This window comes from Rhamphochromis longiceps, linkage group LG5 (assembly GCF_057381845.1).
Source record: "Rhamphochromis longiceps isolate RC_006_pf linkage group LG5, R_longiceps_female_GT1.1, whole genome shotgun sequence".
NCBI lineage: Eukaryota > Metazoa > Chordata > Actinopteri > Cichliformes > Cichlidae > Rhamphochromis > Rhamphochromis longiceps.
The window spans coordinates 3,491,626-3,505,701 of NC_140561.1; the positions used below are offsets into that span (position 1 = coordinate 3,491,626).

Sequence of the window (14,076 nt, forward strand, 5' to 3'; positions counted from 1 at the left end):
ATAGCTGTAACTTTTGATAGAAGACTCGGATACACATGTTTATGGCCTTATATTATAGAACTCAAGGTCTCCGTGCTGGGAAAACAGGTTTTGCAGCTGTTTGAGCTAAGATTTCCAAGTTATTCACATAATGAAAACTTGTACTTTGTTTCGGTCGAGTTCCCCATTCAAATGCATGTAACAGTGAGAAACGCACTGTCTTGGCGAAAGAAAGCGTTTTTGTACAACTTCATAGAAATAGCTGTAACTTTTGATAGAAGACTCGGATACACATGTTTATGGCTTTATCTTATAGAACTCAAGGTTCCCGTGCTGGGAAAACAGGTTTTGCAGCTGTTTGAGCTAAGATTTCCAAGTTATTCACATAATGAAAACCTATACTTTGTTTCGGTCGAGTTCCCCATTCAAATGCATGTAACAGTGAGAAACGCACTGTCTTGGCGAAAGAAAGCGTTTTTGTACAACTTCATAGAAATAGCTGTAACTTTTGATAGAAGACTCAGACAAACATGTTTATGGCCTTATATTATAGAACTCAAGGTCCCCGTGCTGGGAAAACAGGTTTTGCAGCTGTTTGAGCTAAGATTTTCAAGTTATTCACATAATGAAAACCTATACTTTGTTTCGGTCGAGTTCCCCATTCAAATGCATGTAACAGTGAGAAACGCACTGTCTTGGCGAAAGAAAGCGTTTTTGTACAACTTCATAGAAATAGCTGTAACTTTTGATAGAAGACTCAGACAAACATGTTTATGGCCTTATATTATAGAACTCAAGGTCCCCGTGCTGGGAAAACAGGTTTTGCAGCTGTTTGAGCTAAGATTTCCAAGTTATTCACATAATGAAAACTTGTACTTTGTTTCGGTCGAGTTCCCCATTCAAATGCATGTAACAGTGAGAAACGCACTGTCTTGGCGAAAGAAAGCGTTTTTGTACAACTTCATAGAAATAGCTGTAACTTTTGATAGAAGACTCAGACAAACATGTTTATGGCCTTATATTATAGAACTCAAGGTCCCCGTGCTGGGAAAACAGGTTTTGCAGCTGTTTGAGCTAAGATTTCCAAGTTATTCACATAATGAAAACTTGTACTTTGTTTCGGTCGAGTTCCCCATTCAAATGCATGTAACAGTGAGAAACGCACTGTCTTGGCGAAAGAAAGCGTTTTTGTACAACTTCATAGAAATAGCTGTAACTTTTGATAGAAGACTCGGATACACATGTTTATGGCTTTATCTTATAGAACTCAAGGTTCCCGTGCTGGGCAAACAGGTTTTGCAGCTGTTTGAGGTAAGATTTCCAAGTTATTCACATAATGAAAACCTATACTTTGTTTCGGTCGAGTTCCCCATTCAAATGCATGTAACAGTGAGAAACGCACTGTCTTGGCGAAAGAAAGCGTTTTTGTACAACTTCATAGAAATAGCTGTAACTTTTGATAGAAGACTCAGACAAACATGTTTATGGCCTTATATTATAGAACTCAAGGTCCCCGTGCTGGGAAAACAGGTTTTGCAGCTGTTTGAGCTAAGATTTCCAAGTTATTCACAGAATGAAAACTTGTACTTTGTTTCGGTCGAGTTCCCCATTCAAATGCATGTAACAGTGAGAAACGCACTGTCTTGGCGAAAGAAAGCGTTTTTGTACAACTTCATAGAAATAGCTGTAACTTTTGATAGAAGACTCGGATACACATGTTTATGGCTTTATCTTATAGAACTCAAGGTTCCCGTGCTGGGAAAACAGGTTTTGCAGCTGTTTGAGCTAAGATTTCCAAGTTATTCACATAATGAAAACCTATACTTTGTTTCGGTCGAGTTCCCCATTCAAATGCATGTAACAGTGAGAAACGCACTGTCTTGGCGAAAGAAAGCGTTTTTGTACAACTTCATAGAAATAGCTGTAACTTTTGATAGAAGACTCAGACAAACATGTTTATGGCCTTATATTATAGAACTCAAGGTCCCCGTGCTGGGAAAACAGGTTTTGCAGCTGTTTGAGCTAAGATTTTCAAGTTATTCACATAATGAAAACCTATACTTTGTTTCGGTCGAGTTCCCCATTCAAATGCATGTAACAGTGAGAAACGCACTGTCTTGGCGAAAGAAAGCGTTTTTGTACAACTTCATAGAAATAGCTGTAACTTTTGATAGAAGACTCGGATACACATGTTTATGGCTTTATCTTATAGAACTCAAGGTTCCCGTGCTGGGAAAACAGGTTTTGCAGCTGTTTGAGCTAAGATTTCCAAGTTATTCACATAATGAAAACCTATACTTTGTTTCGGTCGAGTTCCCCATTCAAATGCATGTAACAGTGAGAAACGCACTGTCTTGGCGAAAGAAAGCGTTTTTGTACAACTTCATAGAAATAGCTGTAACTTTTGATAGAAGACTCAGACAAACATGTTTATGGCCTTATATTATAGAACTCAAGGTCTCCGTGCTGGGAAAACAGGTTTTGCAGCTGTTTGAGCTAAGATTTCCAAGTTATTCACATAATGAAAACTTGTACTTTGTTTCGGTCGAGTTCCCCATTCAAATGCATGTAACAGTGAGAAACGCACTGTCTTGGCGAAAGAAAGCGTTTTTGTACAACTTCATAGAAATAGCTGTAACTTTTGATAGAAGACTCAGACAAACATGTTTATGGCCTTATATTATAGAACTCAAGGTCCCCGTGCTGGGAAAACAGGTTTTGCAGCTGTTTGAGCTAAGATTTCCAAGTTATTCACATAATGAAAACTTGTACTTTGTTTCGGTCGAGTTCCCCATTCAAATGCATGTAACAGTGAGAAACGCACTGTCTTGGCGAAAGAAAGCGTTTTTGTACAACTTCATAGAAATAGCTGTAACTTTTGATAGAAGACTCGGATACACATGTTTATGGCTTTATCTTATAGAACTCAAGGTTCCCGTGCTGGGAAAACAGGTTTTGCAGCTGTTTGAGCTAAGATTTCCAAGTTATTCACATAATGAAAACCTATACTTTGTTTCGGTCGAGTTCCCCATTCAAATGCATGTAACAGTGAGAAACGCACTGTCTTGGCGAAAGAAAGCGTTTTTGTACAACTTCATAGAAATAGCTGTAACTTTTGATAGAAGACTCGGATACACATGTTTATGGCTTTATCTTATAGAACTCAAGGTTCCCGTGCTGGGAAAACAGGTTTTGCAGCTGTTTGAGCTAAGATTTCCAAGTTATTCACATAATGAAAACCTATACTTTGTTTCGGTCGAGTTCCCCATTCAAATGCATGTAACAGTGAGAAACGCACTGTCTTGGCGAAAGAAAGCGTTTTTGTACAACTTCATAGAAATAGCTGTAACTTTTGATAGAAGACTCAGACAAACATGTTTATGGCCTTATATTATAGAACTCAAGGTCTCCGTGCTGGGAAAACAGGTTTTGCAGCTGTTTGAGCTAAGATTTCCAAGTTATTCACATAATGAAAACTTGTACTTTGTTTCGGTCGAGTTCCCCATTCAAATGCATGTAACAGTGAGAAACGCACTGTCTTGGCGAAAGAAAGCGTTTTTGTACAACTTCATAGAAATAGCTGTAACTTTTGATAGAAGACTCAGACAAACATGTTTATGGCCTTATATTATAGAACTCAAGGTCCCCGTGCTGGGAAAACAGGTTTTGCAGCTGTTTGAGCTAAGATTTCCAAGTTATTCACATAATGAAAACTTGTACTTTGTTTCGGTCGAGTTCCCCATTCAAATGCATGTATGTTAAGAGAATTTTTATTTTAGTTAAATCATTAAAGTATAATCAAGTAGAAACAAGTATGCCTTATAATCAAGTGTTTATATATTTTCACACGGTAAAGCTTACTGTTGAAAAGAACACAATGTATTCCTTGCTTAAGTGTGTGAGATGTTTGACAAAGACAGGACATATACATGCATTCTTTACTTCAGTGTCTGCGATGTCAGATAAGCATGAATACTGCTGTGTCGTTGTTTTTCAGTTTGTGTGCAGAAGTTAGATAGCTAAGACAATGCCTGAGCTCTCCCCTCTTCAGTTGAAAGAGGAAGTATTATGTAACCCATTTTGCCTTATAAATAAAGCGAGTAAACGGTGCTCGGTGTGTTAGTCTGCTCAGAGACTCTCACCCGTGCGCACGTCTTTGAAACTCTGAGTCGGTCTGCCAGTGTCTCATTTCTCTCTTACTGTGTTTGAACAAATTGTCAACCCTTGACATTTAATTGGTCCTTCGTAGCCGGAGAACTGACTGTTATTTTAACGTCTAGTTTTCCACAGACGGTCTCCATCGGATCCTGACGTCGTGACGCCTGCGCTGGAAGAAATCTGATCAGTAAAACGAAAAACCCGGGAACGTGAATTCGATCTCCGGTCAGCGTTCGGCCTTCACGGCTCCAGGACCCGATGAGCACCGGATCTTAAAACGCAGCGCCACAGTAGAGGTGAATATGACACGCATTCCACCAAGCGCTAAAATACGTTGATATTGAGATTTTCCTTTAAGTAGTGTGTAAACCTAGGTACGCCGACAGATCTCAGTGTCCATGCGGGACTAAGAAGACGACAGGCAAGAGCGAAATTCTAGAAAAATCGCTATTAAAAGTTCCGGTCGCTCTGGGAGTGGCTGCAACGGAACAGGTTTCCGGTCACTCAAGAAGAGTGGCTGAAGGTGAAGGTGTTACACAAATAAATTGGCCTACGGAAAATCTCAATAAAAATCATAGAAACGCGCTTTGTTTGTGAGGAGTGAGTTGTTTTTACGACCCAATACGCGGTCGAACCACTTCTCAAACTGTTTTCCTGTGTACACTCACGTATTGGTAAAGGTGGAAAAAAGGGTTGTGCTTCATCACGTAAAATTGATAACCGCTCTCTCAATTAGTGGGAGAGTAGAAGGCTGTTATCGAAAACCCATTCTCACTTTTTCATGCCAAAGAAGGTGTCACAGTTCTGACGTAATTAGTTCAAAATGGGTAACTCTAAAACTAAAGTAAAATTAACAGCAGATGAAGGATGGTTGGAAAAAAACTGTCCAAATGCAGGAAGAGTCAGTGCAAATAGGTGGAGAAATCCACATAAAATTTATTGCCCAGCCTGGCAAGGCAAATGCAATCAAGAATCAATAACTGCTTTAAAGGCTGCTTTACAAAAAGAATTATTTGAGGAAAAGAGCCAAAAGAAAAAAGCAAAACGCTTAGCAGAATGGCACCTTTTCAAGGCGTGGATGGTAGAAAACGATAAACGCATTGCTAAACGTGCCCAAAAGCAGGAAACTAAAGATAAACAGAAAACTGCAGGAGAAGAAAAACCGTACCCCCCTCCTTATGCTCTTCAGCCTGCACAGCCTGCAGCAGCTGCACCTAACCTTACGTCAGCACTTCCTGTAAGCTCTCCTCACAAACCTTTTGTTTCAAATCCCTATATGGAGGCCAGACAACAACTTGATCTTATGACTAAGCATGGTCATTCCAAAAAAACAGAAATTGTAGGTCAGTTTCCAATGGTAGCCTTATCTAACCCCAGGTACGGTCAACCCACTGGTCCCCCAGACGCCCAAGGAGTCATACCAGTAGACGGTGAGCCTTTAATTTATGCATTCCGACCCTGGTCTCATAAAGACAGAGAGAATGTACTAAAAGATGTGCCACCCCTTAAAGAAGGCTTCCGGCCGTGGCGAGATGCAGTGGAATTGATCCGTCAGGGGTGGGGTTTAAATGGTCATGAGATTCATCAAGTTTTTCAAGATTTATTAGGTTTAAGTCTTCCTAGAGCTAGAGGTCAATTTACAGGAAATGATTTAAACGGTGACGTGTTGGGGCCAGACACTCCCCAATTAATACAGGAGCTTAATAACTTGTATGGCAGAATAGAAGTTATTTTAGCCCCAAGGCCAGATTATGGAAAGATAGGAGAGTGCAAACAAAAGGAAGGAGAGACAGCATCAGACTATTTGGATCGCCTACGCCCAGTTTTCAGACAAAACTCAGGGCTAAATTATGATGCCGATCCACTGTCTGCTTTTCAACAACAATTAAAAAATGCCTTCCTAAATGGTCTACTGCCTAAGATAAAAGCACATGTAGACAAACACTGGGTCACTCAAAATACAGGAACCTTGCCTGAAGCCCTACAATATGCTGAGCATGCAGTCAAAATTCAAAAACAAAAAGAAAAAACAGAAGGAGTTTTCATGATTGATCCAGAGACAGGCTTTATAGCCTTCTCAGGACAGCAACACACGGCAGGTTTTAAGCAAAGTAGGGGAAAGCAAAAAGCAGGACAAAGAAGAGATAGAAGAGATATGAGATGTTATAACTGTGGTAAAATCGGGCACTTTGCTCGAAACTGTAGAAATGTAAGCCAAGAACAGGAAGGTGGAGATGACAGGCGCAGACGCCGTGATGAATGACTAGCACAAGAAAAGGGAAGTGAAACAAGTGAAGGGGAAGTTTACAACATTGAACAACTGCTGCTAGGCTCAGAAGCAAAGCCCACCGTTATAGTGCACGTTAACGGGGTCCCAATAAAATTCCTTTGCGACACAGGTGCTTGTAAAACTGTCCTAACAGTAGAAGTCCCAAATTTAACCTCTTCAAAAGATACCTTAATCGTGAAATCAGCCTCAGGACATGTGACAAAACAGCATCTAACCGACCCCCTTTTTATGTCACATAGAGATAGTGGCCGTGCCTGCAAAAATCAGTGCATCTATGATCCATCTTGTCCACTAAATTTGTTAGGAAGAGATGCTTTAACAAAATTAAAAATAGGAGTTTTTCCTGAAGAAAGTGGCATGAAAGCCAGACTCCTACTCTCTGAAAGTCAGAGCCAAACTGAAGATATTTTTGTTTGTGAAGGTTTAGGTGAGCCAAATTATTACTGGGCCTTAGATTTACCAAAACTTGAACCATTAGAGGCCAAAGCTAATATGTACTTACCTGAGCACTCACATAGACAGGACCCAGCAAAATATCACAACACCTTGTGGTATAAATATGTCCCAGGTCCAGACAAAATTTATGATCAACAAGTGCACAGACTAGGACCGCAAAAACTAGTCCTACAACACCTGTATGTGACACAGAGTGGTAATGCAGTATGCTCAGTGTTACAGACAGATGCAGTGCAGCGCTTAAATAAGATATGCAACCCTCATGTATCTGTTGCACGCAACGACCAAACGCCTTGGTCTGAGTTAGGCACAGTGCTGAGAAATGTAGAAATGGACAGATATGACAAAATAGAGTGTGAGGACTGGCAAAAAGGCCGTAGAACTGGGTGCATGAGGCTAACGCTGTGTTGGCCGGTGACAGCCACACCAGCCACACATTTAGCCACAACAGAGCAAGATGAATGACAAGTATTAACAATTGAAGCACATCCAGAACTAGAGAAGCTGCCACAAACATTATGGTCTCAAGGACCCACGGATGTAGGCCTAATAAAAGGAGCAGATCCAGTAGTGGTGAAAACTACAACCTCATATAGGCCTGTAAAACCACAATATCCCTTGAGTGCAGAGGCAAAAGAAGGTATCAGACCAGTCATAGCAGAGATGCAAAAAGCAGGTATTCTCGTGAAAACTAATGAAGCCACGTGTAATACACCAATTTTTCCAGTAAAAAAGGCTAATACAGGAAAATATCGCTTAGTTCATGATCTAAGAGCAATAAATGAGGTAACAGAGCAAATACCTCCAGTGGTTGCAAATCCACACACAATTCTAAATCAAGTAACACCAAAAGAACGGTGGTTCTCTGTAATAGACTTGTCCAATGCCTTCTTCTCCGTACCTCTGCACCCTGACTCACAGAAGTTATTCGGATTCACCTTTGACAATCAAAAGTATACTTATACAAGGTTGCCTCAGGGATTCCAGAATAGCCCAACTCTGTATGCAGAGGCTTTGAGAAAATCAATGTCATCTTGTACGCTCCCTGCCCCAGGGCAGTTCTTGTTGTATGTAGATGATATATTGATCACAGGCCATACAAAAGATGAGTGCAAAGAAAACACATTAACAGTTTTGCAACATCTCGCAGAGCAAGGCCATAAAGTGTCACAGCATAAACTGCAATTGTGGAGCCAGGAAGTAACATACCTTGGCCACAAATTGACAGGACAAGGCAGGCAGCTGTTAGAGAGCAGAAAGATAGCAGTCCAAAATGCCCCAAAACCAGTAACTAAACAACAAATGATGAGTTTTTTAGGACTGTGCAATTTCTGTAGATGCTGGATTCCAGAATACGCATTACTAGCTCAACCACTACAGAACCTCATTTATGGTAAAGATCTAGCATTAAAAGACAAAGTACAATGGATTCCAGAAGCAGAAAAAGCTTTCGTTGATTTGAAAATAGCACTGCAGACATGTACCGTCTTAGCATTACCAGACTATGGAAAACCTTTCGTTCTCCATGTTGATGGTGCAGGAGGGTATATGAAAGCAGTCTTAACTCAAGCTTTTGGAGAAAAACAACGTCCATTAGCTTTCTACTCATGCAAACTTGACTCTGTAGCTGCTGGATTACCTACCTGTGTTCAGGCATGCGCAGCAGCAGCAGAGGCAGTTAAAAAATGTGCAGACATTGTTCTAGGACATAAATTGATCATCAAAGTCCCACATGCAGTGACCTCTATTTTGCTCCAAGCGAACCTCTCTTTCCTCACGCATGCAAGACAACTTTCTTATGTGGGGATTCTACTTACACAATCACACATAAAAATAGAGAAGTGTGGCCAGCTAAACCCAAGTACACTTTTGCCGACTTCTCTGGACGGAGAACAACACTGTTGCATTCAAAAATTAGAGGAAGATACAAAACCTCGCACTGATATATACAGCTCCCCCCAGAGCAGTTTCAGTAATGTTTTTGTGGACGGCTCAGCGTCAAAAGACATTCACGGTAGAAATTGTGTGGGTTATGCGGTCACAACTGTTGATAAAGTGATAGAAGCAAAAGCTCTCAGCTCCTCAAACTCTGCTCAAAGCGCAGAACTAACCGCAGTCATCAGAGCATGTACTTTATATAAGGGTCAAAGTGTTAATGTTTACACAGACAGTCAATATGTCTATTCAGCAGTTCATCATTTCGCTAAAATATGGCATAACAGAGGAATGACAACTTCCTCAGGCAACACAGTTCAACATGCAAACCTTCTAAAAAAGCTATTAGAAGTAATAACGTTGCCAAAAGAATTAGCACTATGCAAATGTGCAGCTCATCAAAAGGATGACACAGAAATTACGAGAGGAAATAACTTTGCTGACAAAGCAGCAAAAGCAGCTGCAGAAAAACAAATTGATGTTTTAACAACAGAAACCATAGATCTAATACCTTTAGAAATACTAGCAGATGCACAGAAAACAGCATCGCTGAGTGAACAAAAATCTTGGGTGAAAGATGGAGCAGAATTAAAAGACAACCTTATGATGTGTAATGGTAAACCAGTGCTTCCAAAATCTTTGCATAGAACTGCTGCTTTAGTGACACATGGGAAAACTCATGTGTCATCAGGAGGGATGATTAATATTCTTAATAAACAATTCTATACAAAAAATTTTGAAAGTTCAGCACAAGAGTTTATCAGAACATGTATGATTTGCCAAAGACACAACGCACAGGGAAATCTACGTCCAAAGCGAGGGCATTTCCCTATACCACCGCATCCATTTCACACTGTCCACATGGATTTCATAGAATTAAATGAATCACAATCCTCCAAATATGCACTTGTGATAATTGATGTATTTTCCAAGTGGCCAGAAATATACCCAGTGAAAAAAGCAGATGCAATATCAGTAGCAAAATGTCTATGTAATCATTTTATTCCAACGTACGGTATTCCATCTCTGATAAGATCAGACAATGGCACACATTTTGTAAATGAAGTAATAAGTAAAGTTTCTGAAGCTTTAGGCTTCAGCATAAAACATCACTGTTCTTATCATCCACAAAGTGCAGGATTAGTCGAGAGAACTAACGGCACAATTAAACAAAGGTTGAGGAAATGTATGGAAGAGACTAAAAAACCTTGGCCTGAATGTCTAAGCTTGGTTAAATTATGGATGAGAATAACTCAAGGAACAGGTGGTCTAACGCCATTTGAAATCGTACATGGCAGACATTTTCCACTCCCCATAATGAGTGAGCCAATTAATAAATCTATTGCAGAAACAACAATGGCAGAATGGATGACAAAACTATTTGAGAATAAAGAAGTGAGATTAAGCAATCAACTGCCGAGTGACTTTTCTTCAGTTTCTTGCAGGTTGAACCCCGGTGATTGGATTCTGATTAAAGTCCTCCAGCGGAAAAACTGGAGTGCTCCAAAGTGGGAAGGTCCCTTCCAGGTGCTACTTACCACACCCACAGCGTGTAAGATAGCCGAACGAGTTTCGTGGATTCATCAATCCCACGTGAAGAAAGTGTTTGCACCACAATAAGACGCCGGTTCCCCTGACTCTTACGTGAACCCCTGCTGGAGGACAGGGCTGAACGGGTTTCCCGCCCTGTGCTTCCTCGGCAGTGCTACTCACGTGGGAGCTCGGGTGTGCCTGGTCGCCCTGAAGATCAGACAGACCTATCCCACCGAAGAGCAGAACCAATAATAACACCAGGGACGCCTGAATAAAATCTCAACAAGATGACTGAGGAAAACAACCTGATAAATCCAGAAGAAGAACCAGCTTCAGAATCAATGCTAGCACCAGTTCCAGCCCCAAAGCTGTTGTGCTTGGGCGCTTGTGACATCAAACGAAAACTACTCATGTGCTACATATTCTGTCTAATGGCTATCCTCCTGATGACGACACTCTTTTGGTTGATGCCCAGTGGAACCCACAAGACAGTACCAATTATTCTCCGACCTAAGAGGTGGACCCACGACAACTCGCACCTGAAGGAGATAGACAAAGAACACAACCACCCGTGGCTGAACAATGCATGGTACCGGTATGTCCATGACAGAGTGCACAGAGAAGACAATGCCGCAAACTGCTATGTCTGCTCACATATGCCCACGACAGCACTCCATGCCACAGTGTATGGAAAACCCCCAACCAAGGCTGAAGCACTCTGCATATATGACAAAGCCATTACCGGGACCTGCTCAACACCAGGAAAACCTGTGATGGTGATAGGTGGATCCATAAAGGACCAAAACAGCAACACATGCCACAACACTACACAATATATAGTCCCACAGAGTGTAAAGTCTTTAATCTACAACATAACAAACTGCACCCACCAGTACCCAAATATAAACTACACCTGCAATGAAGCCTACTGGGTGCATATAAACGTCAGCCATAGAAAACTGAAATCATTCTCAGTTGTTTTGCCACCTGACATACAACACCCAGTGTGCTTTAACTTCACAGGAGCAACCGGACAAACAGGTACGCCCCAGGGTCTGAAGAAATTAGGACAAAACCGAAACTGCTCCATGATCCTGGCGGCACCAGATTGGGATGGCATCGGCTCATCGACAGGTACATACTGGGTACAGGGCGCAGCTTGGGCGTGTGGCCTGAAAGTCTATTTCATGCTGCCACCAAACAGCACCGGACTCTGTGCCCCTGTTCTGGTATCTGACCACACCTTTAAGATGTCAGTGAACAGCAACACCAGAGCTAAACGTAGCACAGGCCTCAAGCCCCATGATCCATATCTTGGTTCTGATGTACCAGATGACTTCAAACTCTGGACCAAGAGCCAGAAGGTAATACACGCTTTGTTTCCATGGATAGGAGTAGGGAAACACGCACTACGGATAGAAACCCTGGACTATCGTTTTGGATTATTTTTAAATGCTTCAACCCGCATTAATCAAGGACAGAATGAAGAAATTGATGCAATTCGCATCACTGTCATGCAGCACCGAGTGGCTTTAGACATCATTCTCGCAGAGAAAGGTGGTCTCTGCGTATTGTTTAACACTACATGTTGTACCTACATACCTGATAACATCCATTCATTAAACATGACAAATGCTTTGAATGTTTTGAAACAACTGAGAGACGCTCAGCAGCAGGACTACGTTACCGATACTCAAGGTTGGTGGGACTGGCTGCTGAGCGGCTCTTGGAAATCTCTACTGATTAAAGGCCTGTTGGCCCTTTTCAGTGTGATGTTACTATTTTGCCTTTTCATTGCTTGTATTATCCCATGTCTGAGAAGCATAATGACAAACATGTTCAAGCGTATGTTAGGAAACCATGTCTTGGCTCAGTCAGTTATGGAGGATCCCTATCGTCAGTATGGTATGCTGAGTGTGGGAGAGAGAGAAGAAAATCTCTATGACAATCTTGACAAGCTTGTTGTTTAATTATTTCACTGAATGACGTGCAAGTTGAAAATGTGACTAACAAGTGACTATGCATTGAGTAAAACATGTGAAATATATTAACATCAGGAGGGAATGTTAAGAGAATTTTTATTTTAGTTAAATCATTAAAGTATAATCAAGTAGAAACAAGTATGCCTTATAATCAAGTGTTTATATATTTTCACACGGTAAAGCTTACTGTTGAAAAGAACACAATGTATTCCTTGCTTAAGTGTGTGAGATGTTTGACAAAGACAGGACATATACATGCATTCTTTACTTCAGTGTCTGCGATGTCAGATAAGCATGAATACTGCTGTGTCGTTGTTTTTCAGTTTGTGTGCAGAAGTTAGATAGCTAAGACAATGCCTGAGCTCTCCCCTCTTCAGTTGAAAGAGGAAGTATTATGTAACCCATTTTGCCTTATAAATAAAGCGAGTAAACGGTGCTCGGTGTGTTAGTCTGCTCAGAGACTCTCACCCGTGCGCACGTCTTTGAAACTCTGAGTCGGTCTGCCAGTGTCTCATTTCTCTCTTACTGTGTTTGAACAAATTGTCAACCCTTGACAATGTAACAGTGAGAAACGCACTGTCTTGGCGAAAGAAAGCGTTTTTGTACAACTTCATAGAAATAGCTGTAACTTTTGATAGAAGACTCGGATACACATGTTTATGGCTTTATCTTATAGAACTCAAGGTTCCCGTGCTGGGAAAACAGGTTTTGCAGCTGTTTGAGCTAAGATTTCCAAGTTATTCACATAATGAAAACCTATACTTTGTTTCGGTCGAGTTCCCCATTCAAATGCATGTAACAGTGAGAAACGCACTGTCTTGGCGAAAGAAAGCGTTTTTGTACAACTTCATAGAAATAGCTGTAACTTTTGATAGAAGACTCAGACAAACATGTTTATGGCCTTATATTATAGAACTCAAGGTCCCCGTGCTGGGAAAACAGGTTTTGCAGCTGTTTGAGCTAAGATTTCCAAGTTATTCACATAATGAAAACCTATACTTTGTTTCGGTCGAGTTCCCCATTCAAATGCATGTAACAGTGAGAAACGCACTGTCTTGGCGAAAGAAAGCGTTTTTGTACAACTTCATAGAAATAGCTGTAACTTTTGATAGAAGACTCAGACAAACATGTTTATGGCTTTATCTTATAGAACTCAAGGTTCCCGTGCTGGGAAAACAGGTTTTGCAGCTGTTTGAGCTAAGATTTCCAAGTTATTCACATAATGAAAACCTATACTTTGTTTCGGTCGAGTTCCCCATTCAAATGCATGTAACAGTGAGAAACGCACTGTCTTGGCGAAAGAAAGCGTTTTTGTACAACTTCATAGAAATAGCTGTAACTTTTGATAGAAGACTCGGATACACATGTTTATGGCTTTATCTTATAGAACTCAAGGTTCCCGTGCTGGGAAAACAGGTTTTGCAGCTGTTTGAGCTAAGATTTCCAAGTTATTCACATAATGAAAACTTGTACTTTGTTTCGGTCGAGTTCCCCATTCAAATGCATGTAACAGTGAGAAACGCACTGTCTTGGCGAAAGAAAGCGTTTTTGTACAACTTCATAGAAATAGCTGTAACTTTTGATAGAAGACTCGGATACACATGTTTATGGCTTTATCTTATAGAACTCAAGGTTCCCGTGCTGGGAAAACAGGTTTTGCAGCTGTTTGAGCTAAGATTTCCAAGTTATTCACATAATGAAAACCTATACTTTGTTTCGGTCGAGTACCCCATTCAAATGCAT

The 14,076-nt window shown here is 40.9% G+C and overlaps 1 protein-coding gene across 2 annotated transcripts; it reads left to right on the plus strand.

Moving 5' to 3' along the window:
- Positions 1–4,083: 4,083 nt before the first annotated feature.
- LOC146669056 (uncharacterized) lies at positions 4,084–12,759 on the plus strand. Of its 2 annotated transcripts, none has more exons than XM_085405474.1 (2): positions 4,084–4,433; positions 10,254–12,759. In XM_085405474.1, the coding sequence occupies exon 2, from the start codon at positions 10,639–10,641 to the stop codon at positions 12,319–12,321; it is 1,683 nt and encodes a 560-aa protein (XP_085261600.1). In that variant the 5' UTR covers positions 4,084–4,433; positions 10,254–10,638; the 3' UTR covers positions 12,322–12,759. The 2 variants fall into 2 exon arrangements, with proteins under 2 accessions (XP_085261600.1, XP_085261601.1); XM_085405475.1 differs by having other exon boundaries at positions 10,264–12,759.
- Positions 12,760–14,076: the final 1,317 nt, after the last annotated feature.